The sequence below is a fragment of the Hylobates moloch genome, unplaced genomic scaffold, assembly GCF_009828535.3.
Source record: "Hylobates moloch isolate HMO894 unplaced genomic scaffold, HMol_V3 SCAFFOLD_22, whole genome shotgun sequence".
Classification (NCBI taxonomy): Eukaryota; Metazoa; Chordata; class Mammalia; order Primates; family Hylobatidae; genus Hylobates; species Hylobates moloch.
Window position 1 is genome coordinate 20,384,497 of NW_026652297.1, and position 27,801 is coordinate 20,412,297.

A 27,801-nucleotide genomic window follows, 5' to 3' on the forward strand; every position below is an offset into this window, starting at 1 on the left:
ATATCCCATACAGAAATTTTTTTAATATAGTTAGAACATTGTGAAAGACATACGTAAACACCAGCCTGTTTAATTTACATAGGTGCCCTGAGCATAGTGTTTTCTCAGATAAATGAATATTTTCCTCTAAGTAAATTTTGTATTTTATAATTATACACTTAAAATCTTGTTCAGAAGTCATCTCTGAAGGGAGTTTATGCTAAAATTTTTAGTGAGGGTTTGGGGGTTGATCGTGTATAGTTTAGATCTTAATATTAACATTGAAATATGCTGAAGGGAGTTTGGAAATGTTGAATCATTAGTCTTGATTCTGTAAAGGTTAACCTTAATCTTAATAGCCTCCGAATCTTATTTAATGTATTACTTCATACATTGTGGTCATCTATTAAAATGACAATTTAATTCAGAAAAACAATGTTTCTTATAGCACTAAATAGCTGAAAAAAAGGCTCTTAAAATTAGAAGTATTTTAACTTTAAAGAGCATTTTTTGTGGAGAGATTGAAAAAGAAAATAAATAGCATTTTGAACCCATTTTCTAACCACATTGGATTCTTTGTGATTTTAGGATGATTTTGCGAATAATCGAGAATTTATCACAATGGTTGTTTACAAGACTGATGGGAAAAAAGTTTATTACCCAGGTATGTTTAGTAGGCCAGCAAACATTAAAGTAAACATACATAAGATTTTATTTATATGATTAAGTTGAAAAATGACACATTTTATGTAGATAATATAGAGAAATAATTATGTTGATAGACTAATAGAAACCACTCAAGCAGATGGGTATTCATGCTGTTCTGTGTTTTGTTTTGATTTGTTTTAATTTAGAGACTCCAAGGGGGGATTTCCATATTCTCGCACATGGCTGTCAGAATTTTATTTCTGAAACTTAAATGATGTCTTTTACTCTAATCATATGTATTTTGTGGTTTTCCTTGAACTCCTGGATAAAATCTAAGCTCTTTAGCATGATATATAAGGCTTTTTATTCCCACCTTAATCTACCTGCCCCCCTTTATTTCATGCCCCAGCTTCTCACAGTTGAGATAGTTGCTACTCCAGAATACACCATGCCCTTGTTGTCTTTTTTCACATGGTTTCTTCTCTCAAGAATCTCTCCTCCTGCCTTTTACCCACATATGCCTTTCTCCCTATTCTGCTTAATGCACATAGTTAAGGTCCAGCCTAAATACTATTCCTTCCACTGGGCACCTGAGATATTTAACACATTGTATTGAAACTACTTTGCTTTCACATTTTTAAAAAATGTGTGTCACTTAGTGAGAGAAACTGTCTTAAGGCTGTTGAGAATAGTGATGAACAAAACAGGATTCTGCTTTCATAGAGTTTATGTTCTAGTTGGGGAGACAGTTAATAAGCAAAATATCAAGTATTGATACACGTGTTAAAAAAAAAAAGGGTTTTGTGTGAGTGACTGGTTGGTTGCTTTTGGTGGGTGGTCATAGAAGACCTCTTTGAGCAGGGATGAGAAGAGCTATGAATAACAAAAAGGAACCAGTCATGCAAAGAAATCAAGGGAAAAGCATTACAGGCAGAGGGAACAGCAAGTACAAGGACCTTACAGTGAGAAAAGATGGTGTATTTTTGGAACAGAGAACAGGCCAATTGCCTGGGTAGGTGTGGTATCAAAAGAGGTCAGAAAGATTTGCAGAGGTCAGATCACATGAGGTTCTGTACACCACAGGAGGGGGTTCAGAGAGTCTTTGGCTTGTCATAAGCAGGAAAATGACATGTCCTGGCTCCAAATGAAGATGCCAGCTAGGCTGTTGGATTTTTTAATAGAGTTCTGGGGTAAGGGTAGAGATAGAGATAGGGGAGTCAGGAGCATATAGATGGAGTTTGAAGATGGGACTGTATGAATCACCTGTGAAGAGAGTTGTGGGTACAGACATTAACACCCAGGATCTGACCCTTGGACTCTCAGACACCTTGAGGTTGAGCAGAGGAAAAGGTACCACAAAAGAATTTGAACAGAGGGCCTGATGAAACAGTGAGGTTTCACATAACCCAAGCAAAGAACATTTTTCAAGAGAGAAAGAAAGGACAATTGCATCTATTGATGTTTGAGAAATCAAATGAGATTAGATGAGAGAAGACACTGTTGTGGGAACTAAATGATAAGAACTTATGAACACAAAGAAGGAAACAACAGACACTGAGGTCTGCTTGAAGTGGGGGGAGGGTGGGAGGAGGGAGAGGAATAGAAAAGATAACTGTTGGGTCCTGGCTTAATACCTGGGTGGTGAAATAACATGTACAACAAACCCCCATGACACGTATTTACCTTTGTAACAAATATTCACATGTACCCACAAACCTAAAATAAAAATTAAAGAGAAGAAACTATTGGACTTAGCATCGTGGCAGTCAGTCATTGTTGACCTTGATAAGAACAGGCTTAGTGGAGAGGTGGGGCTAGAAGCCCAGTTGGATTGGTTTTAAAAGAGACTATGATGTAAGGAAGCAATTGTTGACAGTTCTTGCAAGAAAGCTGTGCAAAGAAATGGGCAGTGATGGGAAGATGTGATCAGAAGTGGTTTAAGTCTTACTTTGTTTAATCATAGGGAAGTATGGCATTCTTCCCTATTACAATGTGTTGATGGCAGGCACTGAGTCTTACTAGTCAGTATCCCTAAGTTCTGGAATGGGCATGGCACTTAGTAGGTCCAGTGACAAATATCAAGTTAAACTAGCCAAGCTTTCCTTTTTTTAAAACAATGCTCCATCTTATGTGTAGTGATTTTGCCTTTTCAGAATACTTTCATGTTTATAATTTTAATTACAACACTCTGCAGTAAATAGGACAGGCCTCGTTGTTCCGTTTGACAGAAGAGTAAACTGAAACATGGAAAGGTTAAAAACCTTATTCAAGATCCACAGATATGCCAGTTCTTTACTCTTCTCACTGGATCACACCACCCCTAATCATTAGAGACTTATGACTTGTTTGAGATACCAAAATATTTAGTTTTTCTGATAAGTCCCATTATAAATATTCAGCGTTCCTAAACAAGCTAAGTGAGACCATCGATCTTAACATATAGTAATTGGCATGCATAAAATTTTATTGTATCAGGCTTGACTGATGGGACTATCAAATAATAATATATTAGGCAGCATTCTTTGTAATAATAAAATATTGAAAATAATCTGAATATCCAGATTTTCTAAATAACCAATTGGGGGTGTAGATAAAATGTCATATTTGTATGATGGAATATACAGGCAGTTATAAGAAATAAACTATCTGTATAGAACAACATAGCTGTTTTTAAAATGTTGAGTGAAAAATGAAAGATATAAGACATAAACATTATTTTTTTATATATACACTTATCCCAGAAACAGTTATTGGTTCATTCATTTTTAGGAGTGGGCACGTTTGTATTCAAGTCTAAAAAGATGCTCACTAAATCCATCAATAGAAGGGAATAAGACAAGGGTAGTGGTTAAAAGAGACATTGTTTTATGAAAAAGCTAGAATGACCAAAAAAAAACTAATTTAAACCTGAGTGGTGGGGAATATATGTTTTTATATACTTCTTTGTATTTTTTTTTATTTCATCTCAAAAGAAAAAAAAACTAATCCTGACTTTAAAATCCTCTACGGGAGAAAAATGCAACACAGAACAAATAGTAGGAATTACTGAAACGCAACACAGAGCAAATAGCAGGTACTATTATACCTCATTGAAAGTATTCAAAAAGATTATTTTTGTTAGGAACTGTTTAATTTTAAAGTTTTCAACTGAAATTGTAATTCACTAATATCATTATGTTTTAAGGAGAGAATCAGTTGAGATATCCATCCAAGTAATTAGTTTTCCTACATCAACCATAAAACTAAAGAAAGAAAAGTCTCCTTTTCTCTAAGCCTACTTGTTTGTTTGCAGCTGACCCACCTCCATACATTGATGGAATTCGAATTAACAGCCCTCATTATTTGACTAAGATAAAGCTGACCACACCTGGCACCCATACCTTTACATTAGTGGTTTCTCAATATGAAAAACAGAACACAATCCATTACACGGTTCGGGTAAGTAAAACCAACACACAATGACAAAACACAGTAATATAAAGTACGTAATATGCTCTGCTTTGTAAGTGGGATTATCTGGAGAAAAAGTTTATTTCTGAAAATGTATTGCTTTCTATTTTTGTGCTTATCATTTTAATAGTAAATTATACTTTCTGTAGAAAATAATACATTTGAAAAGAAATGTTTTTATTTTGAAAGAACATTTTTATTTTCATAGTAATAGTTTAGCCCCACGGTAATATAGGATGTTGGACTAATACATTTCTCTTTTTCTTTTTTTTTTTTTTTTTTTGAGACAGAGTCTTGCTCTGTCATCCAAGCTGGAGTGAGTGCATTAGTGCAATCTCGGCTCACTGCAGCCTCCACCTCCCGGGCTCAAGTAATTCTTCTGCCTCAGCCTCTTAGGTAGCTGGGACTACAGGTGCTGCCACCATGCCCAGCTAATTTTTGTATTTTTTGTAGAGATGGGGTGTCACCATGTTAGCCAGGCTGGTCTCAGACTCCTAACCTCAAGTGATTCACCCACCTCAGCCTCCCAAAGTGCTGGAATTACTGGTGTCAGCCACTGCACCCAGCCAATACATTTCATTTTAAAGCAAGCGATAAAAACTTATTTAGCCGTTTAATATTTTTATTGACTTAAAAAAGACTTTGAACTTAGTGAAAGAGAATCAGTCACCTAGAAATATACTGCTCTCATCTAGCTGGGAAGGTCATTGTAATTTTCTTCTATATAGATTTGTTTGCTCTAGATAAGCAGCTCAATTTGAATCGATTTTTTGTGATGAAAGGGACATTGGGAGCTGCTGCCACCCCTTCCTTTTTCAGATGCAGAAGCCACAGCCTGGAAAAATTGTGATTTGTCCTGAGGCATACACAGTAGCAGAAAAAGCCAAGACCAGACCCCTAGCTTCTCAGTTCCCAGCTCATTAGACCTGACCTGATACTAGGCTGCCTATAGAATAATGACTTGTATATGCCAACTGATTTTTTTAGTCTTCCAATATATTCATGTATCACTTTGATGTTCTTGTAAGTGTAAAATTTATCAATACAGTCTTTTTTTTAATGTAGGTATATTCAGCATGCAGCTTTACTTTTTCAAAGATTCCTTCACCATACACCTTATCAAAACGGGTGAGAAAATTCGTTTGGTTGTAATCTCAGCATTCTCTTAGAATTTTTAAATTTCCTTTCCCATTTCTCTCATTTTATTGTTTATATTTAGCAACTTATTATGAAATAAAGACATTCTAAGGCTTCACAGGAATATGAGGGAAACGTAAGTGGCCTTCAATTTGGGTTGGAATACAAGATCTTCAGTGAGCAACATCTGTGAAAAGAAAATGAATGCAAACTTTGGTTGTTAGAGAAGGCAATGTGGGTGAACCTTAAAAGTAGAATTTGAGACTAACTGCAGGGTGGGCTACATGTATAGAGGAAGATTATGGAAAATTCCTGGTAGAAAGAACAACTTGATTAGAGGCTAAGAGATGGAAATAGGGGTTAGTGTAGCAAAGCAGCCTGGCTGTCAGCAGCAAATAAAGATGGGAGAGAGGGGTTGGAGCCACAGAGTGGAAAATTGCCTTTTTTTTTTTTTTTTTTTTTGAGATGGAAGGGAGTTTTGTCTTTAAGTGGAATTGGAGAATGAAATGTTAATACTAAAACTTTTGTTTTTATTAGATTAATGGAAAGTGGAGTGGTCAGAGTGCTGGAGGATGTGGAAATTTCCAAGAGACTCACAAAAATAATCCCATCTACCAATTCCATATAGAAAAGACTGGGCCGTTACTGATTGAGCTACGAGGACCAAGGTTTGTGATGAATCATTAATTAATTGGATAATTTAATAGTCTTAAATTAATGATGTTCTATAACAGATGAACATAGTATAACAAAAAAGTTTAGAAACAGACCTAAGCATATATGGACATTGGATTTATAACAATGGCATTATAGTGGAGTGAGGAAAGGACAATCTTCAATAAATGGTATGGAATAATTGGGTATCCATGTGTAAAAAGGGTAATTAGAACCCTGTTTCACATCAAATTCCAGGTGGATTACAAACCTAAATGTGAAAGGCAAAACAATACAGCTTCTAGACAATAATGCAGGAAATGTTTTAACCTCAAGAGAGGAAAGATTTCTTAAGACAAAGAGCATATTAAAATATTTGTAAATATGCTACATTGATAAAAAAAAATCTGCAGTTTTTAAAAAATAAACAAAAACATTTTATAAAAGGGGCAATCCAGATGGCCAGTAAACCATTGTAATAGCCAGAAATTGGAAACATATGTTCATCGACAACATTTAAGATTATAATATAGTCATATAATAGAGTCCTGATGTAACAATGGAAATAAATTACAGCTACACACAACATAATGGATAAGTCTTTAAAAGCCACATGTACAGAATATATACCATGTGATTCTACTTCGGTGAAGTCAAGAACAGACAAAACTGAAATACTCATGTAAGGATGCACACTAAGGTCGTAAAACTGTAAAGCAGAGCAAGAGAGTTATTACTATAAAAGCTCTGTCAGGGGACAGGAGTTGCAATTAGGAATATACAGGAAATTCTGTGGTGCTGAGAGGATTTGTTGATCTGGGTGGTGGTTACCCAGGTGTTTATTCACTTTGCAAATGATTAAGTTGTATATATGTTTTACTTGTGTTATATTTCATAGTTTTAAAAGGTTTAAAAAATATAGAGAATACAGCCTGGGCATGGTGGCTCACACCTGTAATCCCAACACTTTGGAAGGCCAAGACAGGAGGATCGAGTTCAGGAGTTCAAGACCAGCCTGAGCAACATGGCAAAACCTCATCTCTGCAAAAATTTTTTAAAAAATTTAGCTAGGCATGGTGGCATGTGCTTTGTATAGTCCCAGCCACTTGGGAGGCTGAGGTGGGAAGATGGCTTGAGCCCGGGAGGCAGAGGTTGCAGTGATCCCAGATGATGCCACTGCACTCCAGCCTCTGGTCGACAGAGCGAGACCCTGTCTCATACAACAACAACCAAAAAAAAAAAAAAAAAAAAAACACAGAACGGCCTTCTAAATAAGATTGGGCTTAATTTTGCTTTTCTTACAAACTAATCCAGCAGCAGCAGTTAATAACCCATTAGATATGAAGATTTGATTAAACTATTTTTCCACAAGAAAGTCATTTTTAAAACCTCTACCAGTTTGATAGGTGAAATAGGTAAATAAACTTATTTGCTCTTTTATACTTAATTTCTACATAAATCGAACATGTAATAATGTTCATTACAATACTGTTTATTCCCTATTCATGTTTCTTGCCCATAGAGTTGTCATTTCTTTTTTAATTATGAGCATGAATAAGATACGGGTATTAACTCCTTCACATATTTTCGGATATTTTTCTCAGATTGTCATTTTTCTCCCACATAGAAAAACATTTCATTTTAAAATAATGAAATCTGTCTTCTGGTTTCATTTTGCTGTGGACAGGAACTCTCACCACATTATCAAATTAATTTTCACCACATTCTGATTATTTTATGCTTCAATTTTTTGCATTTAAAAAATTCATATGAATATATTTTTATATTTGGTATGAAATATAATTTAACAGTTTTTTTCTAAATTTTTTGTTACCTCATCACCATCTAAATTAATCTTTCCTTACTGATCTGGAATGCCATGTTTATCATATGCTAAGTACTTCCGTAAATTCAGATTTTGTTTTAGGGCTTTCTTTCCTGTCCCATAGGCCTTTCCATTTGTTACAATAACAATTTTTTTTTTTTTTTCTGTCACCAGGCTGGAGTGCAGTGTGCGATCTCAGCTCACTGCAACCTCCACCTCCTGGGTTCAAGCAGTTCTCCTGCCTCAGCCTCCCAAGTAGCTGAGGCTACAGGTGCACACCACCATGCCCAGCTAATTTTTGTATTTTTGGTAGAGTCGGGATTTCACCATGTTGGCCAGGATGCTCTTGATCTCTTGAACTTGTGATCCACCCACCTCTGCCTCCCAAAGTGCTGGCATTACAGGCGTGAGCCACTGCACCTGGCCAATGACAGTATTTTTAATTATTCCCTGTGGCCAGGCGCGGTGGCTCAAGGCTGTAATACCAGCACTTTGGGAGGCCAAGGCAGGAGGGTAGCTTGAGCCCAGAAGTTCCAGACCAGCCTGGGCAGCGCAGTGAGACCCCCTGTATACAAAAAAAAAAAATTAAGAAATTAGCCAGATATGGTGATAGATACCCATAGTCCCAGGTCCTGAGGAGGCTAAGGTGGGAGAATCCTGAGTCCAGGAGGGCAAGGCTGCAGTGAGCCACGATTGCTCCACTGTCCTCCAGCCTGGGTGACAGTGAGACCCTATCTCAAAAAAAAAAGAGGTCAGGTGCAATGGCTCACGCCTGTAATCCCAGCACTTTGGAAGGCTGAGGCTGGCGGATCACCTGAGGTCAAGAGTTCGAGACCAGCCTGGCCAACATGATGGAACCCTGTCACTACTAAAAATACAAAAAAATTTAGCCAGGCACAGTGGCATACTCCTGTAGTCCCAGCTATTCAGAAGGCTGAGGCAGGAGAATCACTTGAACCCAGGAGGCGGAGGTTGCAGTGAGCCAAGATCATGCCTCTGCACTCCAACCTGGGCAGCAGAGTGAGACTCTGTCTCAAAAAAATAAGATATTTCCTGGGGAGCCCATGGTAAAAATACAGTCTCTCTTAAAGTAAGTTTAATCCGGTGTTAATCTTTAAGGCTTCAACTGAAATATATAAATGGTGTGTTATGATCAAAAATAGTGTGTGTATTTCTCTCTACTGAAACATGAGAAACATAAACTTAATATGACATCTGCACTTCACATAGTTATTTTAAATCACGTTTGAGAATATATATTAATACAGTAATTCTGTTCATTTTAAATGCTAGGCAATATAGCGTTGGATTTGAGGTTGTAACAGTTTCTACTCTAGGAGATCCTGGTCCCCATGGCTTTCTGAGGAAATCTAGTGGTGACTATAGGTAATGTTGGCATTTTTATTGTATCTATTTTATACTTTACTTTTTGTGGCATCATCTTCTATAAACCTTATTCTCATTTTCTCTAAATATAGGTGTGGGTTTTGCTACCTGGAATTAGAAAATATACCTTCTGGGATCTTCAATATCATTCCTAGTACCTTTTTGCCTAAACAAGAAGGACCTTTTTTCTTGGACTTTAATAGTATTGTCCCCATCAAGATCACACAACTTCAGTGATGGAGAAATTTCAAGGTACTGGGTTTTATACTTGCCAAACATCAGTTCTTCAAATAAGGACGCAAATCTTCAGGACAGTAAGCAGAACAATCAGAATGGAATTAAATCTCTAAAAATGCGTTACAGTGGAATCTGGTGCTTGTCAGGGTGTTTGGTAAGAACTGCATAGTCAGAATTACCTAAATCACCTAGAGGTACCGTTTACATGGTTTTGTGTATATAGAATTGGCTTGCATTTTAGGGGCCATTTTGTATAAAAAGTGCATATGATTAAGATTAGACTCAGTCATCACTGTGAGATGCCTTTGCTGAGAGGATAAAGGAACTGAGACCAGATGAGAAAAAGAAAGGATATAGATTCCTTGAGTGGAATAGTGGGCTAGATTAATATACTGAAATATTTCCATCGTTTCCCTTTTTTGCAGAGCATGTGGAAGTTCAACCTGCTTGATTCTACTATACATCTTGGGCAACTAATTACCAAATGAACTGTGCCACCATAACTGATTTTAATTTTGCATTATTTATGATTTTAAAATGTTTGTTGCCCAGGTGTTATGAAAGAATAAAGCTTTTAAGTATAGACTACCTTAGCATGAAGATGCTCATGCCTAAGAATGAAAATTGTTGAGGTTATCTCCCATTCAATCATGTAGCAAGAACTTAAATTCACTACTGCAGTTTTTATTTTTAAAAAACAGTAATTGAGATATTGAAGACGTTACAATTTAGTTTGTATGGTCTTTTTTTAAATTGCTGTATTGTTCAGTCTCTTGTGGCAATAGCACTTTGAAGAAAATAGAGAATTTAATATATGGTGATTGGGATATGTAGCATTCAGAAAAAGTGAATTGCCAAGATACTGGTGTCATGTAAATTCCCACTTTACATAAAACCCATCAGGACAGAATGATGCTCAATATTTTAAAATTCTAAAAATAGGGTGGGATTTTTCATTGTCTCTACTTTATAATTATCAAAACTTATTTTGTATTGCTACTACCTTAAATTGAAATAAAATGTTTATACTTACGGATATTGCATAGTTTAACTTAGATTTATTCAAAGATTTCATCTGTCGTGTTTCATGTAAATGAGAACAGATTATTTGCATGAAAATATATACTTCAACAAAAATCTGTTCTTTTACAGAGTAGTGGTAGATTATTACACTAATGAGGTTTCACTTTGGTAGATACTTCATGCTTTCAGTTTTAGCCTATTAATTTTAGGTGGACAGATTTAACAAGTTTTCTGTTACTCTTTAAAAAGAAAAAATCCAGAACATAAGAACTATATTATAACACATGATTTTAACCTGTTGTGGTAAAGATCTTGTACAGGATGCAAACTAAAAACCTAATCCCTGCCATCAAATTTATTGGAAGAGACCTATATATAAACAACTTAAGGCACTGATTTCTATAATAGAGCTCTAAAAACATGCCACCAGTGTATGAATAAGGGAAAGATTAATTTTGGCTGGACCAATATAAAAAATTGTATTTGAAGAATTGATACTTTAACTTGGACCTTGAAGGTAAAGCTTCAAAAGACAGATTACTGACCATTATTGAGTGTTTATTATGTACCCAATGTGTATATTTTTCTTTTTAATCTTCCCAAGAGCTGAATAAAATATAGATACTATTATTTGTACTTCTTACAATTGAGGAAATAAGCCTAAGAGATTAAAAGATTTTGCCCCGGGTTCACAAGCCTTCTTCCCTGAGCCCTGATTGAGCTGCTGTGTGTGTCTAATGACGCCCATAGACACGGCCATCCTAGTTGAGGGAGGGACAAGATCTAGACCTGTTGTAGAGGGAGGAAAAACAATCCAGGCCTTTTGGAGGTTCTAAATAACAGACAGACTAGTCGGGAGTTGTTAGAGAGGATGACTCAAGGTTCTAATTCAGCACATGGACAGATGGCTCGTAGCTTCAGTGAAGGTAAGTTTTGACACATTAAATTGCCCAGAAAATCCAGATCTGAAATCAACGTGGTGTATAGTAAGCGAGATCACCCAAAAAGTCAAGAGTGACCTGAACTAAAGATGGTTAAGAACTGATTTGGGGGAATTTTTTTAGAAAGTATTTCTAATTTAGTAAAAAATACATAGACTAACAGGAGATACAAGAAAACAAGGGTTGGGGGAGGATTAAGAAGCCCAGTGAACAGAATTCCCAGAAGAGTATAATTAAATGTCAGATGTGGTGGAGATTAAGAGGCCACAGTGACAGCAGTGGGGGCAGACTACGTAAAACTAGAAATTTGAGTAGGTGATAGTGTGAGAAGGGAGCCCTGGTCAAAAGGTGGTCTGCATCCCTTTCTGGTGTAGGAGACAAGCAAGTGGTAGGCTGATGGGAAAGGAGGATTGAGGCAGAAAACAAAAGAAGGTCCTAATGCCCAAATAAGGAATACTGTAGTGCTACTGACTGCCTAGGCTTTGTCTTTTGTAAAGACAAGGGAAAGAAAGCCCCAATGTTAGAAAATTCCATCCCACTTTCATTCTCTGCAAGAAGTACTTAGAAATTTCTAGTTATTAGACTGCATAACTTGACTCTGCTGTAAAAACTTTATCCTAGCTTGGGCTATTTTCCAGATGGTGTTTTTTCTAGGAGGAAAAAGAATTGCCTCAATTGCAGGGAAGTTTTTGCTAATGGTAAGTCAAGCAAGTCTCAATAATGTCTTTACTACAGGTAAAAGGGTGTAAGGAGATTTTATGAGAACTGAATGAACCCTGAAGGTCACTAGTCAAATTCAGGTATGCTGTTAAGTGTTCTTGTTTGAGACCCAAATTACAAGACTGGCCAATTTTTGTATTTTTGGTAGAGACTGGGTTTCACTATGTTGCCCAGGCTGGTCTCGAACTCCAGGCCTCAAGTGATCCACCAGCCTTAGCCTCCCAAAGTGCTGGGATTACAGGCATGAGCCCTTGGGCCCAGCTGGCTGTTTAATGTTCTTAAATAGCACAAGGAACTTCTATGAACTTTCCTGGATGAAATATTAACTACTAGGTAAAACACCTGTTTTGTTTGATACTGCAAAGGGTTATTGCTGAAACTTAAACCTCATGATTGGCCAACCAAGAACTTTTTCTCCACAGCATGCTTAATGTATGAAATGCAGATTAAGAGTCCAGCATTGTAACATTTTCACAAAAGAATCAATCTGATTCTCAACTCTGAATGCACATTTAAATTCCCTCGGGGAGCTTTTAAAAGTCTAATGCCCCAGTGTACCCCCCAGTTAATTAAATAATTCTCTGGGGATGAGAACTGACAGCAACACTTAAGCTTCCTGGGAGACTGCAGTATGCAGCCCGAGGCCCACTCCTCCAGCATCACCACCTCGTCTTTATTTATCTGCCACTGTGTCTCCTCATTGCCTACAGCTTTAGCAACAGCAAAAGTAGAATTCAAACCTTGGGAATCAAGGCTTAAATTATTACTGTTCATGACCTTAATTGAAAATGATTACTGGTGACCACAGCACTCCATGCTCTTCCTTATGGAAAAAGGGTTGCCTAGAAGATTTAGGCAATACTGGGAGTTCTTATTTGAAGTCACAGAAAGGAGAAACTTTTCTCAAGCCGGTTTTTATTACACTCAGTGTATTAAGACAAGTACAAAATAACCTTGTAATTAAGATACTGTATCAGTCAAAAAAGAAGTCACTATTGTATGAAGAGATTTACAAATGACTAAAATATACAGGCTGTGACAGAATTAACAGTTTGAAAGAGGGTTGCTTTTTTCTTTTAGAAATGCTAAATTTTCTTAACAAGACAAAAATACAGTGCTCTAAATAGGCATTACCATGAAAACATTAAAGAAAAGCAGTCTTAACACTTAACTACTATTAACAGCCTTTGCCAACACATGCCTGCCTACTCCCTTTCCTAACTTTAAAGAACAGTTTCCTCTAAGGAATACTAGTGCAGCATAACCCTTAAATAATTTCATTTATTTTTAAAGTTACAACCTACAGAGAAATTAACATCTTGTCAGTCTAATAACAAACAGTGGCAACCATTCTTCACATGCACTTCTCTTAGAATAAATCCCCTTGGCTGGCAGGATAAGGCTTATGCTGTAGAACCTTCTCCCCCACAGCCACAAATCCCCTTCTATAAGTCCCTCCTACCCTCATCCCCCCACATCCCCACTGGCATTCACCTTTCCCACCCCAAAAGTGCAGCTCATGGTAGCCTTCTAGAAAATGGCTTTAATGGGTATCCCAGCATATATGCTTTTTTAAAAGTCCCCTCTGAACACCAGAGGTGGTGAAAATGAATTGTGTTCTTGGATTTTTTTTTTTTTTAAGCCTCCACTGGGTCAAAAACATGTGCTCTTAATACTTGAGTTTTTGCTTTGTGTGTAGGTTTTCTTTTCATTTAGATATCCTGGGATAAAGTGGAAAGGACATCTCCATTTTCCCATACAAGTTGAGGGTGAGAAGAGAAAGAGAAGCAAGCTGTTGCCCCCACTTTGTCCTGGCTTCCCAGCCATCTTCCCAGCTCTGGTTCTTTCACAGGAACTAGTTATTGCTTCCACAATGCCGTTACATGGAATGTTCCACAAAGGCTGTGAACCTGGTCACAGTCTACCCGCAACAACTCTTTCTGAAAAACCAGCCCAAGAGCTCTTACCCAGAAGAACAATCTTTAGCCCTCAAGGTCACTGAAACTTCATTAGAGCAGTTTAGAGTAGACGTGTAAGATTTGGCATATATTAAATGATTATTGGCACAATGTTCTCCAGTTCCATATATAAATGTTGATATGCACATGGGCCAGGGCCCAGGATGAATCAGCCAATCTGCACCACTTTTATGTCAGCAATAATTCCATCTCTTCCCTTTGAGCACTGTAGGGAGAGCTGCTTCATCCGGTTCTCCAAGGCCTGGCCCTCGGGGGAGGTGCTGCTTTGGCTCTTACTGCTGCTACCACCGCCACTGCTATTGCTGAGGCCCCGGTTGTTGTTGGCTTTGTCACTTGTTTTATTCTCTGCCCCTTCTGCCCTGTCTCCTACAGAAATACAAGGATTATCAAAAGTGAGTATTGACAATTCTGCCCTGTCTCCTATAGAAATACAAAGATGATCAAAAGTGAGTATTGACAATTCTAAGTCACTTGAGCTCAAACCAATCAGCTAACTCAGCCCTGTAGAATTCCCTCTGTTGCCTACCGTGCATATCAGAGGTTCTCAGTACATAATCATTTACTTTTATTCCTTGTGATGTTTTTTATATTCCTTAGCTATAGAGATGAAATTTGCCATATTCACTTTGTAGCTGAGAAACAAACCTCTCTACTATGTGCTTGCCAAGGAGACTGTTCTGATGTGAGACATAGGACCTAAGCTCTACTTTATAGAAGCTGAGTGGAGCCAGGAGCCCCCCAGAACAGCACTTGGAAACAACCTCAGTGGTCAATACTGACAGCACAACCACAGAGACCTGGTAATGCAGCATGGGGGCCCTGAGACCTGGCAGAGGTATGGAACAGCACAACAGTCAGGCTACAGAGGCAGTGTGGCATCTGGGACAGGGTGAGAAGGCTGCTACTCACCTCGTTCTACTTCACATTCAGGGGAGGAGGCCCCGCTGCATTCACTTCGAGGGCCCAACACTGGGAACATCATCCCAAACTCTGACAGGGACACGGGGCTGGGCAGATCCAGGCTGCCAGGCCTCACAACCGCAGGGAACTGGTCAGGCATCTCAGACGGGCTTGTTGGTCCTGAACTAAAGCTGGACACAGACTGGGTTTCCGAGTCATCTTCAGACACAAAGTTGCTACAGCTGTCATCTTCAAAGGCCTCCGAGGCCACTAAGTTGAGAGAGAACACCAGTCACATAGGTTCTGTCACCTCCTCAAATGCCACAAGTGCTTGCTGCCGGTAGGCAGCTAGACACAGCATGGGGACTGCAGAATCTCTACCTCTGTGAGTCCTAATGTAGGAATGTGACTTCCCAAACCTGAATGACCAGCCTCTAAAGCAGCTGGAAGGGAAGCAGCTGGCAGCTGGATCCCATGGATATTAAGTGCCCTTCCAATAACCTTATAACCCTGCCAAGAAATCACTGTCACCAGACACCACCTAAAAATGGAAGATTAATTCAGCCACAAATTAGGACCTTTACTCCACCTCAAACAGAGTCTCATGTGCACAGGAAGACGTTCTAGTCCTCTGTAACATATCCCAAACAAAGCCAGCTGGACTCAGGCTTCTTTCTTAGGGCAATAGAAGCAAGAGCTGCTAGAAGAAACAGGTCAGCATGGAATATCTGTTCGGACCTTTGTTATCTTCCAGGTAACTTCTGATCTCATAAAGAACACACTCAAAGGCTACCCACATGACCATTTGCTGCAAAAGAACAGAAATCCTTTACAATGCTCTGTAGCCACATTATTTGGTAGACCAAAATAACAAGGCCCAGACACATGGTATTCCCATGGTTTCAAAGCCTCTTTGGCCTTTAGCGGTTTTCCCTCAGCCTGCCCACAATCCCACTGCTTATTAGAACTTTCCTACTCCATTTTTCCCCCTCTTCTCTTTAAAAGCAGCCTTGTAGCATTCCATAAAGGTTTCTTATAAATGATAAATACTGTAATATTGGGAACAGAAAATGGGCTCAGACCTGAATTGAATCTGTAACTCCACTACTTGCCGCCGTATGACTTGGTCAAGTTACTTTACCTCTGTAAGCTTCATGATCCTCTCCATGCAGGGTTTGAGATGATGTATATATTAAAGTACCTCATACATAGTAGTTGTTCAAATGATAGTTTCCTTTTCCTTTACATTGAACCTAGTACTTAAATATTTGTTGAAGGAATTAACTCCTGAGGAAGGAGCTTGGGAAAGAGCTGACAGGGATTATTGCACAGGTAAGGAAAAGAAAGGAAGTATGCAAAGACAGTGTTGGGTGGGTTTTCTTGGTGAGCATGACAGAAACCAAACTTCTATCAGTTTTCCAGGGGGTGGCCCTGGGGAAAGAGGTCTCTATGGTCAGATGTCAGTAAGAGCCACCATTTGCCGAGTGCTTCTTGAGTGTCAGGGGTTGATTCATGTAATCTGAACCACCACCCTACACAACGGATAGTATACAGTAGATGGCATCATACTCCCCATTCTACAGGTGAAGAAACTGAAATACAAAGTTAGGCCCTTGCCCACATCATGCACTAGTAATGATGTAAAGGCAGATTTGAATCAAATCTGATTACAGCTCTTCTTTCCTGCAGGATTTCTCAGCCTTGAATGTTCTAATGTATACTTTGACTCTCAAAGAGGAGTGAAGGTGTAACATTTTCCCAATTTATTTGACCACAGAATCCTGAATTTGAGGAACACTTAGTACCATAAAACACGGGAACCCACCAGAAATAGCCCTCAGGCCTGCCCAACTCTGAGACCTTTCACTGATGGCCAAAGAAAGTGAGGACCTTGAGAAACAAATCACACAGTCTGGTATCTCTCCACGTACCCAGTGGAGCTCCTGACTTACCAGAAATGGCATCAGGCTCAGGTTTGCTCCCTGGCAGATCCTCCACAGATGTGCTGCTGCCCTCAGCACCAACACCGCATCCCCGAGGCCCCATGGCACTGGAGCGCCGCCGCTCGTGGATCTCGTCTGAGATCATCTCCAGGTTCTTCAGGGCCATCTTGTACTCGCCTTTTGCCAGGGTCAGTTTGGCCTGCAGGTCGTCCACAGTCTTTTTCAGTTGCTGGTCAAGAGAACAGGAGACTAAGTGAAGACTACCCTGCTAGCCTTAAGATGGTTTCTGAATGACAGGTTCAACTACATTTTCTGCCTGTCATTCTACTTCAAGGAATTTTCCAAGACATGACTGAAGACCTGATTACCATTATCACTGCTATTCATTCGCCAGACAAAATCAGCCACCACCATCCCCAGATCCCATCCAGGTGACAACTTCTAATATCCAAAAACTCACTGGTGGAATAAACCCCATCAGGGAAGCAAAAATGGGCATCAGACACACCAAAGTCCCACAGACTAGACATCTGGTTCCCAGAACAGTGGTTCTCAAACTTCAGCTTGCATCAAAATCCCCTTGAGTGTTAAGACTCAGCTCACTAGACTCCAACCTCACAGTCAGTCTAGAGTGGGACCTGGTCTGTCAGGTCTCCAGGTGATGCTGATGCTGCTGGTCCTAAGAGCATGCTGTGAGAACCACTGGCCTAGTACAACAGAGAAAGTGACTGAACGGCAGTTACAGAGGTTCAGAGGCCACTGAAGACCCAACCGAGACAATTTTGAGGTCTGAAAACTCAGTAAAGCCTGTCTCTCCACTTTCCTCTTATAGCAAGTGGCCCATGTGATATTCTGCTACCCCAGAAAAGTGAAGCTTTGAGTGCAGAAAAATCTCATCAGTGACGAAGCCCAAAGCTACACATACCTCGAGCTGCACGTAGTACTTTGCCTTGAGTTCAAAATAAGGCCTGCAGAAGACAGGAAGGAAAGCCATCAGAGTAATATAATACAGTGACCACATTCAACTCCACAAGATGAACAAGAGGCATCAGCTACCACTGGCCAGGTCGTCCTTCCAATATTTAGTAATCTCTAACAAGGCCATGACATATGAGTGATGCTCCTAGCTCTGGAGACTTGACAGACACCAGATGGAACGACTGGGCTCGCCCAGGGCTATATTAACAGGAGGCCCATCTCAAGACATGGGGAACCCACACACACATATCTTGGGCACTCTGCAACCTAGCTCATGTTCCTCCTCTGTGGGAAGGCTGTTCAGAGCCTCACAGTTTATACCCAGCAGTAAGGGTGGCTTGGATCTGCTCTCCTAATGAACTTGGCTCCCCAGGGATGAAGAGCAGATGAGGCTGGAGAAGGGGCTGCTTAAACCTCCTCCTCTACTGAAGTCAACTGGGGAAGGGAGAGAAGCACCACTCCTCCCTCACAGCACAGCAAGGCCACCACTAGGAGGGGGTCCTCAGGTTGGTCCTCCCGAACCTTGTCCAAAGACTTATTAGTTGGCCGACTCAGCCACATAATGGGCACAAGAAATGCCACCATCCTAGCAGTTCCCTTGGTTCTGGGTCAGCCAAAAGAGCTTGGCTCTTTTTTAGGAATTTTGGTGCCTGAACATTAAGAGTAGATCACTGCTTTATTCTTGAGCTGTTCACCCTCCATGAAGCTCTCAAGTCCTGCATCCTGAGGATCCAGATGGATGACAAGGACACAGGACTGCCATTGGTGGGTATGAAAATCCTGAAACTTGGGGAGAGAGTGAGGTGGATAAGCTCTCTCATGTGACCAAAAGGAGCAGACAGGAGCACAAGGTGAGGAGTATGTGTGTGAATGGGCATCGGAGGGCACAGGGAAGATGTCCCAGCAAAAGGAACATGAGCATCCATGCAAGGGAGTGTGGCTGGAGAAGCAGGGTGGGCATGGAGGTAGCCTGGAAGCCACTCCGTGGAATGCACAGATGTGCATTTTAACCTTTGGGCAAACAGGAGCCACCCAAGACTACGATCTATCCCTTTACTCTTCTCGGAGTCTGAAAAGGTTGGCAAAGTACACTCACAAGATTTATTTTCTTAAAACAGGTTAATGGATGAGTATGTGATGTGTGCAGTGGGAGTTCGGGGTCTTTTGAGAAAAGACCCACCATATTCACACCAAAGGAAGCAGCATCAAAGGCTGCTCTTCGGCCTCCTTCGGTGTTGTCACGTGGATGATGCCTGGGCTTGCCCAGAGCAGGCACAGGTCCTACAGCAACCCTCGCCACCTCCTGCCTCCCCTGCAGAAAAATGCCGTATACACGTCTACTACTTAGCTCTCAGGAGGTCAGCCCCTGACACACCAAAAACCAAACCAAAACAAAAATACACTAGTAATTAAATGCAATAGTAAATGGTTAAATGCTGTTCCTCTGCACATGTGTGTACATATGTATGTTGGAAGAGTGTGAGCAGAAACTAAAGAAAAGTCAAGCCAGGGTGAACGTACTGGGGGGTAGTACAGAGCCTAGGAGGACCAAACTCTTCCTTGCAGACCCTCTTCCTCACTGAATTGTCACCTTTCCCTCACTTGCATGAGGACTGGGCATCTGCCAAGCTTCCAGTTGCCCGGCCCCTCCTGGCTGGGGCTGTGACCACACGTGGAGAAGAGGCCTTCAGTAGCCCTGCACAGCCTGCTCTGGGTCTATCTTTGGCTGTTAAGTCTAGGTCATCGTAAGTCCTCCTCCTCTCGCTAGGAGGCCCAGCAATTGGGAATGAAGCAGGGGGCTTGTCCCCAAGAGAGGGTACACAGTTGTGCCTGCCCACCATTATCAATATTGTATAAAAATATACAGGGCTGTAGTGAGAAGAGATTGGAGGAGGAAAAAAAAAAAAACTCTACTAAAGCCAGTCTTACAGCGTTTTATCAGCTCTTGATCACAGGAAATGTATTGTGAACAACTCATCCCTATTACACTGACAGATAAATTGAGGGATAGGGCCTTGTCCACACTGTCAACCACAGATCCCAGAGTACAGCGTGAGTTTACCAAATCCCAGCCAATGGGCCATTTAATAATGTGCCTTTGAAATTTCCTTTTTCTGTGTTTCCTAACTCAGTCATACCTAGAGCAGCCCACCCCTTAGCATCCTCTGCCTCTGGGGGTCATAGAATATTAGGGGGCAAGAGAGCTTGAGCAGGGGGGCTCTGGTGAGGCCCCAGGGTCTACATCAAAGGACTACTCAGGGTGGTCCTTGAGTGCGTGACATACAAAAGGCTGAGAAGATGCAGGCTAGGACAGCCGCACGGCCCCAGGGAAAGCCGTGTCCAGACTTACTTGGACTTGTTGATGGCTCTCTTGAGTTTCTTCTCCAGCTGTCGCATGCGGCCCATGGCGGCATTGTATCTGGCTGCCGTCTCCTTATGCACCAGCTCGCTCCTGGTCTTGGTCTGCTCCGCCTCCATGACCTTAAAATGACAGCAGAGTTCAGCCCAGAACAGCCCCTGCTTGGAATATTATATTATTTTTCAAAAAATATTCTTTGCCTGGGCGTGGTGACACGTGTGTAATCCCAGCACTTTGGGAGGCCAAGGTGGGTGGATCACAAGGTCAGGAGATTGGGACCATCCTAGCCAACATGGTGAAACCCGTCACTACTAAAAATACAAAAATCAGCCGGGCCTGGTGTGCTCCTGTAGTCCCAGCTACTCAGGAGGCTAAGGCAGGAGAATCACTTGAACCCGGAGGCGGAGGTTGCAGTGAGCCAAGATCGCACCACTGCACTCCAGCCTGGGCGACAGAGTGAGACTTTGTCTCAAAAATAAAAATACTCTTTGGGCTGGGCGCAGTGGCTCACGCCTGTAATCACAGCCCTTTGGGAGGCTGAGGTGGGTGGATCGCCTAAGGTGAGGAGTTTGAGACCAGCCTGGCCAACATGACAAAACCCTGTCTCTACTAAAAATACAAAAATTTGCTGGGCATGGTGGCGCATGCCTGTAGTCCCAGCTACTTGAAAGGGTGAGGCGGGAGAATCACCCGAACCCAGGAGACAAAGGTTGCAGTAAGCTGAGATCACGCCACTGCACTCCCTCCTGGGCGGCACAGCAAGACTCCATCTCAAAATATATGTGTATATATAGGTATCGATATCTGTATCTAGATATATATTTGAGCAAATTAGTGGTCAGACTAAGAATAAACCAACTTCCTAACAGTGGTTTTCTTTTCCTATTGATCTACTTTGAAAAAGTCTTGTGAGGAAAGATTAAATAGCTAAATTGGCTGTGGCAATGACTGAGAAAGAAAATGGAAAAACAAAAATTAGAAAATTTTGAACTATTTTCTGATTCAACAGCTGTCCACTTTCTTCTCAGGTTCCTCGATCTAAGTAGCCACGTAGAGCTCCCGTTCACACCTTGGGGCAGGGGCCTGATGGGCAGGCAAATGGCCAAACAGCAGCAGTGGGAACCTAAGAGACGGGGAACCTAATGGGGGGACCACCAAAACCAAGAACTCGGCATCGCACCAGGCACGATGGCAGTCAAGCCAGCAAAGCAGCCATGACTTCCATTGTTTGGTCCTTTCCCAAATATTCTGAACTAGTTGGCTGTGCCCGGAAGAACTCAGGATCCAGAAGGGGAAAACTTCACATTTAAGCAATTAAATTAAAACCCAGTCATTCACATCAGATTTTGAGGTACACAAACATATTGTGAGCAGAAGACGAGTCAGAGTTCTGGTGGGAAATTCTGGTGGGAACACTTTAAGTCTGTTGAAAAAAATGAGTTACAAAACCAATACTCAAGGGCCCTCAATGGCCAAAAAACAAAAGCAGCTCAAAGGCCCAGTCCCAGAGACATGGGCAATGTTAATTCTTTCCTTGCGTACCTACAGAAAAGCATCAGAACAAGGCCTGCCTTGAAGAAAGGGGGGAAACAAACTGCAGTTCAGGCCACATAAGCAGCTTGCGATTTCTTTCCCTGTCTTCTGCCTACCATTCACAGTGTTATAAAATAAACCAGAGAGACAGTAGAGGTTAGGCTAAAGGGTTATTCTCTAATTCTGTATTCTCTGGGGAGCATCCGAGAGGAGCCCAGAGGGCTCATGGTCACTAGTCAGCTCTCTCAGACCCCGTAGAACAATTTTAGGGAGGTACCACCATGTCTTTAGTTCACAGTTAAAAGAGAAGGCCACAGAGGAAGGTTGCCAATGTTCTACCATCTCCTCCAGTCAACAGCCACAATCAGCCCTAGGATAGTTTACTTACTACTTACGATAAGGATTTTTAAAGGTATTATGGAAGACTTTTATATGAGCATTAAAAATTACAGGGTGTCCTGTCTAGGGCACCCTTCCAGGCTATCTCTGACTTTGTCTTGAAGCTATTTTACAACCTGTAAGTTGTAGAAAACTGACAGTAATGCAAATGGTTTTTTTTTTCCAGAGAAATGAAGATGAACTGTGTTCCCAGATGCAGTGGATTACTGACTGCCCTGTAATAGTCCATTTTGTATCTTTTCTTTGAGTTTTGAGTTTGGTTTTCTTTGAGTTTGTGATTTTTGAATTCAAGAATTGTAACATGACTGTTAGATCCCTCCTTATTTAATGAGAAATAAAATATTTGACATGACAACATTTTATATTTGTATCCCAATTATGCTTTTACCTTCTTAAAAATATCTTTTAACAAAAGCTTCAGTGCTTCAGATAATTTTTAAAAACAACAGAAAACAAAATCAGAGAAGAAAAATAGGAGGGAACTGAGCTAAGCTGGCATGAGGTGACATGCTTGCTCACATGACTTCTCAACCAAGACCAAAGGGCTAAGAGAATCCTTTCCCTTTGCTTCCAAAACCAGATACTTCACAAGGAAACAAAATGCACTAAAAATATCTCATGCTTGATACTTGGGGAAACAGCGGTAAATCTTAAGCTTTAAGGATTTACTCGTATAACCTTTATGAAAACTCAAACCTTTAGGTTCATCAAAGACAACATGTTGGGGGTGATTATTTTATTACAAAAGGATCCAATTAAAGGTTTACCTTTAAGGAGCTGTCAGAATGCATTTTCAATAGACTTGTAGAACATGTAATTTGAGGCTCCTGTACAGAAAAGAGTCCCCTGTAAGAAGCAGGATTCTCACCATCTGCAAACAGGCCCTCATTCTATCTTGGCCTCTAGGCTGCAAGCAGAAGCACAGGCTTTCTACAATAAAACACTTGGAAAGCTCCGAGCTCATGGCAATATTGGCAGTGAAAACTGAAGAAGTGGCCAGCACATCACTGTCCCCTGCTTCACCCCACCAGGCCATGTCTACCACATCCTGTCCCTATCTCCCCACTTCTCATGTATATACAAAACCTCCAGCGCAGCCAGGTGCGATGGGGCTCATGCCTGTAATCCCAGCACTTTGGGAGCCCAAGGTGGGCAGATCACTTGAGGTCAGGAGTTCAAGACCAACCTGGCCAACGTCGTGAAACCACGTCTCTAGTAAAAATACAAAAATTAGCTGGGTGTGGTGGTGGGTGCCTGTAGTCCCAGCTCCTCAGGAGGCTGAGGCAAGAGAAAAGCTTGAACCTGGGAGGTGGAGGTTGCAATGAGCCGAGATCGCGCCACTGTACTCCAGCCTGAGCAACAGGGTGAGACTCCGTCTCACACACACACACACACACACAAAACCCTCCAGCTCTTGGAAGAGACCTCCACACAACTCAGCTTCCTTCCTTGAGGAAGAAGGTCACTAAGCATGTCGCCTTGGTTACGTCTCCTAGGTAATCAAGGAGCTCCTCTATCTACAGCCTAGCATCAGGCATGAGCTGTGTGCAGTGATGTGGGTCAGGTGTGGGATAAGTAAGGAGGAGGGCGGCTCAGGGGTAGGTGTGGCAATGCTGCACCCCATACTCCAGAGCAGCCAGATGCTGAAGATCCAGGGACCACAGAGATACTGCTCAGCCCCGGACCCTGCTCATGTCAGCCCACAGAAGATAACAAACAGCTGGCACCTTCCCACATGGGCACCACTGGGTACTGAATGGGTGTTTCAGTCTGGCTTGGCCCAGCCTCTTCGCGGGGTCCCACACCACCAGAATGGCCCAACCTGCTTAGTAGACATCCACCAGGCACAGCTCCTCAGCCTCCTGTTACAGCTTTCTCGGCTCTCCAATCTCTAAGGCCTTTGCACCCTCAGTTACACTCCCAACATCTCTTCCAACGTCACAGAGCTCCGGTCAGGGGCCTCTTTGCCCAGGAAGGCAATCTCACTGTCTGCTCAGAACCTCCATTCTGACTGTTTCAGACTGTTTTCTGATTCTTACTGTGTCCTTGGGCAATGATACCTAAGAAGGCGCTTCTTCCCACTGTGTGGAAGGGAGGCGGTTCACACCCACCAACGTCAGGGAGGCTGTTGTGAGCAGCTCCTCACCTGCCATCCCAGGTTCATATCCACTGTGGACCAGGAGAAGGGCTGGCCCTGCGTCGTATCCTCTCCAGCAGCCACCTGGGGCTAGTTCAGAAACAGTTCGTGCCTCTCGTTTCCAAGTCACATTTCCCTCTTCCTCTGAGCTCTTTCAGCAAACATCAGAAAAGCCAATTTCTCCCTCCCAAGATGCCAGCCCCCCTCTCTCAGAGGATGAAAAGCTATCACCTTCCCATAAAGGCTACTTCAGTGCCAAAACAGCTGAGGCTGAAGGGACCTATGCTGCCCAAGCTCCCCAGCTGGGGAGCAGCAGGGACCCCAGGCCCTGTGCCCCAAGGAAGGCTGCTCAACTACAAGGTTGGCAGCTCTGCCACAAGCTACTTGTATTTTCCAGAGTCCTCATCAACCCCAGCACTGAGCAGAAAACTGATCCTTTGTCCCTGTCTGTGGCACTGCATATGGCCTAACAGAGCACAGCAGGGCTCCTGCCACCTCCTAGTATATCGGCTTCAGCCATGGCTCCAAGTGTGGCTGCCTGATGTCACCACAGGAAATGTGAGGGGCCGCATAGATAGTCCTGGGCACGTTAAGTGGGAACCCCAGTGTCCCACTGTGCCTGGAGGGATCGTGTAGTCCAAGCCACAGCCATTTCTTCAAGACAGCCCTGGGCCTTTCTGAGCACGGAATTTTCTTTTAGTAGACCCTTAAGTAATACTTTGGAAGAAGAGGGTGAGATGAAGCTCGCTTGTTCTAAAGAAACAAGCATCCTAGAGTACCCAGAAGGCAGACAAAGGAGGAGACATTCTCTAGCCCTTTCATCACACAGCTTTCAGCTGGCTGAGCATGCCAGGCCCGTGAGGCTCTAGGAGGGGTCAACATGAGCACCACTGGGGGAAATGCTGAGTCCAGAGAGTTCCCAGTTACTCGACACTGTTTCAAAGCCAACTATGCAAGTGTGTGTCCTGGAGAAAGAATTATGTGCTGCATCATCCATCACATTTGGAGAGCCTGCTCTGCACGCTGAACTTCTGAGTGGCACACGGACGTGATGGGAGAAAGCTTTGCCACAGGCTTTTGTCTCTTGCTGGTGTCTGTTTTTAACTCATCTGTTCGATGAGGGGCATTTCCAGCCTATGCAACTGTGAAGGGATCTGGGAAGAGGAACATCAGCTCAAAGGTGGAAATCCTGGCGTGTGACCCCGAACACCTGCCAATCTGCAGAGGTTGCCCCCAAGCCCAAGAAAACCAAATGGGCCCTTCCCTTCAGTGGCCACAGAGAAGGCACATATCAGCTGGCCCTCCCAGGGCCCTATGAAGCCCTCATGACCTCAGGAGTACAGGGCCACCTTGTACAGCCCCACAGGTCTTGCACTGCACAACTCCAAAAAGCCCTATTCCCAAAGTCTGTGGTGTGAACGGTGCCCTGAGTTATACAGTGTGGAGGTCTGGGGACGCCACTCCTTGGGAGGCCACCCACTATCCACTGGGGCCCTAGGACTCAAAAATGAGAGATATACAAAGCAGAAGCATGGTTTATCTTTAAAGAACAGATTAAATGACTTCTGAAATGCTTGCTTATAGGCCGACATGGGTCTCCAGCTGGGGTGGAAGAAGGGCAAAAAGGAAAAGTGGCCCTTCAGCTAATTTCTTGGAAGAAGCTACCTTACATTTTGTCCTTTTCATATCTATCGGGCTTTGGCTTGTGAAATTCCAAGATTTCCAGCCACTCCCATTTTTCTCGAGATGACCCAGAAAAGTTGTTTCTAGCCCATGTCTAGCTCTGTGAGCATCACACCCACTAGGGGGCAGGAGGCGCAAGGCCACACAAAGCCAAGCTCAGTGAAGAGTCTCAGGCTGCAGGGAGAGGTGCATGAAGTCAACGCGGATTTGACTCGAAGTCATTTGTGTGCCAAGCTTTCTATTTAAGGAAGCACAAGGCCATCTTTAATTATCAGATACCCCAGGACTTGAGCCACTGTGGCAGGTGACATTTAAAAGGGAAATCCTATTGGCATTAACCTGCTGACTTTTCTAATCCAGTACCCCAGACGGCTTTCTCAAGGAGTCACCAAGACCTCTTGCAACCCCCTACCCGCTCTGTCCAGGGTCTTATTGGAGCTGCTGAAGCCACAGGTCAGCTCACCCACCCACCCTGCAGCAAACTAGCCCTACACTGGTTTTCCAGGCACTGGGGATCTAGACAGAGAATGCAGAGGGGCACAATGGACCCAGGCTGGTGCGGGGGATACCAGGAACATGAGCCTGGGCATCCCAAGAGCCAAGCCTGGAAGGGGGAAGAGGTATCCAGGAACATTCTGCGTGACTTCTAAGAAACCCGATAGAGTTAGGAAGGGGTAACCAAGTACTGCTGAGCCAAGAACTGTCCCTAGCTGCTATGGTCTGAACATTTGTGTCCTCCCAAAATTCTTATGTTGAAACTGATCCCCAGTGTGAGGGTATCTGGAGGTAGGGCCTTTGGGAAGTGATGAGGTAATGAGGGTGGAACTCTCATGAATGAGATTAGTGACCTTATAAGCTCATGTACCCCTTCCACCATGTTAGGACATGGAAAAGGCGGTCATCTGTGAACCAAGAAACAGGCCCTCATGAGACACTGAATCTACCAATGTCCTACCTACCAATACACTTCTCATCCTCCAGAACTGTGAAAAATAAATTTCTATTGTTTATAAACTACTCTGTTTATGGTATTTTGTTTAGTATTTTGTCTTGGCCTGAACAGACTAGGGCACACCATTTCTGGCTCTGAGTAACGCAGCCAGAGAGGCGGTCATGAGAGCCGGTAAAGAACCCAATATAATGGCATAAAACCCAGCAAGCCAAGCTGTGAGTAAGGATCACACACAGTCTGCTTCCTCTGTGCCTGTCAACTCCCTGAATCCCAGCCCAGAAGGCCTGTCCTAAGTACACAGCTGATTTTGGTCTAATCTGCCATGACCCCTGCCTTCCTCCGACAGCACATACCCGAAGTGCAGCCCCCATGTAGGGCTGTTCATCAAGGTCTCCCCATCACAGATTCAAAACCCAGCCAGTATGCTGGGGTTCCATGGGAGCAAACCCTGGAAAACAACCTGGTCCCTCTGGAAGCCTGAGTCCAGTCAAGACCCCCCAGGGATGACCCAAACCAGACAAACCTTAAGCAACATAAGGGAAGGAGCAGCTCTTGCTGTCACGGAGACACTGTGACTCATTCTGGAGCACTGGCTTCGTACCAAGCGCAGCCAAGAGACCACATGGAGATGACAACCTGTGATTTTCAGAGTGTTTTCAGGCAACATGCCTGGGAGTCGAGTCTGTTACCTCCGCTCGGGGGAAGCCAGCGCGCATGCACGTGCACACCCCCACAGCACACCCGGCCATGACTCATACCCTCTGAGTGGCGTGATTCAGCATCTCCTGCCAGGCAGAGTCGAACTGCCGCTTGTCATCCTCCAGCAGCCGCTGCTCGGCCAGGGAGATGGTCTCCTTGGCGGCGCGGAGCACCTCCGTGGCCCTCTGGAAGTCCTGGGTGGCTTTCTGAGCTTCCAGCTGAGCCTGTGTGAGAAAGAA

General features: G+C 42.6%; 2 protein-coding genes and 1 long non-coding RNA gene across 10 annotated transcripts in view; 2 read left to right on the forward strand and 1 right to left on the reverse strand.

Moving 5' to 3' along the window:
* The window catches only part of CAPN7 (calpain 7), a 47,492-nt gene extending 35,553 nt beyond the window's left edge, over positions 1 to 11,939 (forward strand). The window contains exons 17-23 of one of the 5 annotated variants that reach the window (XM_058433664.1): positions 568 to 643; positions 3,920 to 4,065; positions 5,143 to 5,205; positions 5,752 to 5,882; positions 8,987 to 9,079; positions 9,172 to 9,331; positions 11,919 to 11,939. In XM_058433664.1, the coding sequence (XP_058289647.1) occupies positions 568 to 643; positions 3,920 to 4,065; positions 5,143 to 5,205; positions 5,752 to 5,882; positions 8,987 to 9,079; positions 9,172 to 9,316 (654 nt within the window). In that variant the 3' untranslated portion in view covers positions 9,317 to 9,331; positions 11,919 to 11,939. The other 4 variants (XM_032144118.2, XM_032144119.2, XM_032144117.2 and 1 more) reach the window with 4 other exon arrangements.
* Positions 11,940 to 12,898: 959 nt separating this feature from the next.
* The window catches only part of SH3BP5 (SH3 domain binding protein 5), a 78,461-nt gene continuing 63,558 nt past the window's right edge, over positions 12,899 to 27,801 (reverse strand). For 2 of the 4 annotated variants that reach the window (XM_058433666.1, XM_032144120.2), the window contains exons 4-9: positions 27,622 to 27,786; positions 20,151 to 20,281; positions 17,748 to 17,790; positions 16,832 to 17,051; positions 14,889 to 15,149; positions 12,899 to 14,345 (exon numbers count right to left, since the gene is read on the reverse strand). In XM_058433666.1, coding sequence (XP_058289649.1) covers positions 14,128 to 14,345; positions 14,889 to 15,149; positions 16,832 to 17,051; positions 17,748 to 17,790; positions 20,151 to 20,281; positions 27,622 to 27,786 — 1,038 coding nt within the window. In that variant the 3' untranslated portion in view covers positions 12,899 to 14,127. The remainder of the gene's footprint in view (positions 14,346 to 14,888; positions 15,150 to 16,831; positions 17,052 to 17,747; positions 17,791 to 20,150; positions 20,282 to 27,621; positions 27,787 to 27,801) is intronic. The other 2 variants (XM_032144121.2, XM_032144122.2) reach the window with 2 other exon arrangements.
* On the forward strand, positions 17,050 to 22,453 carry LOC131382315 (uncharacterized). The gene is made up of 2 exons (XR_009211698.1): positions 17,050 to 19,158; positions 22,258 to 22,453. It is a non-coding gene; the product is annotated as an uncharacterized LOC131382315 (long non-coding RNA).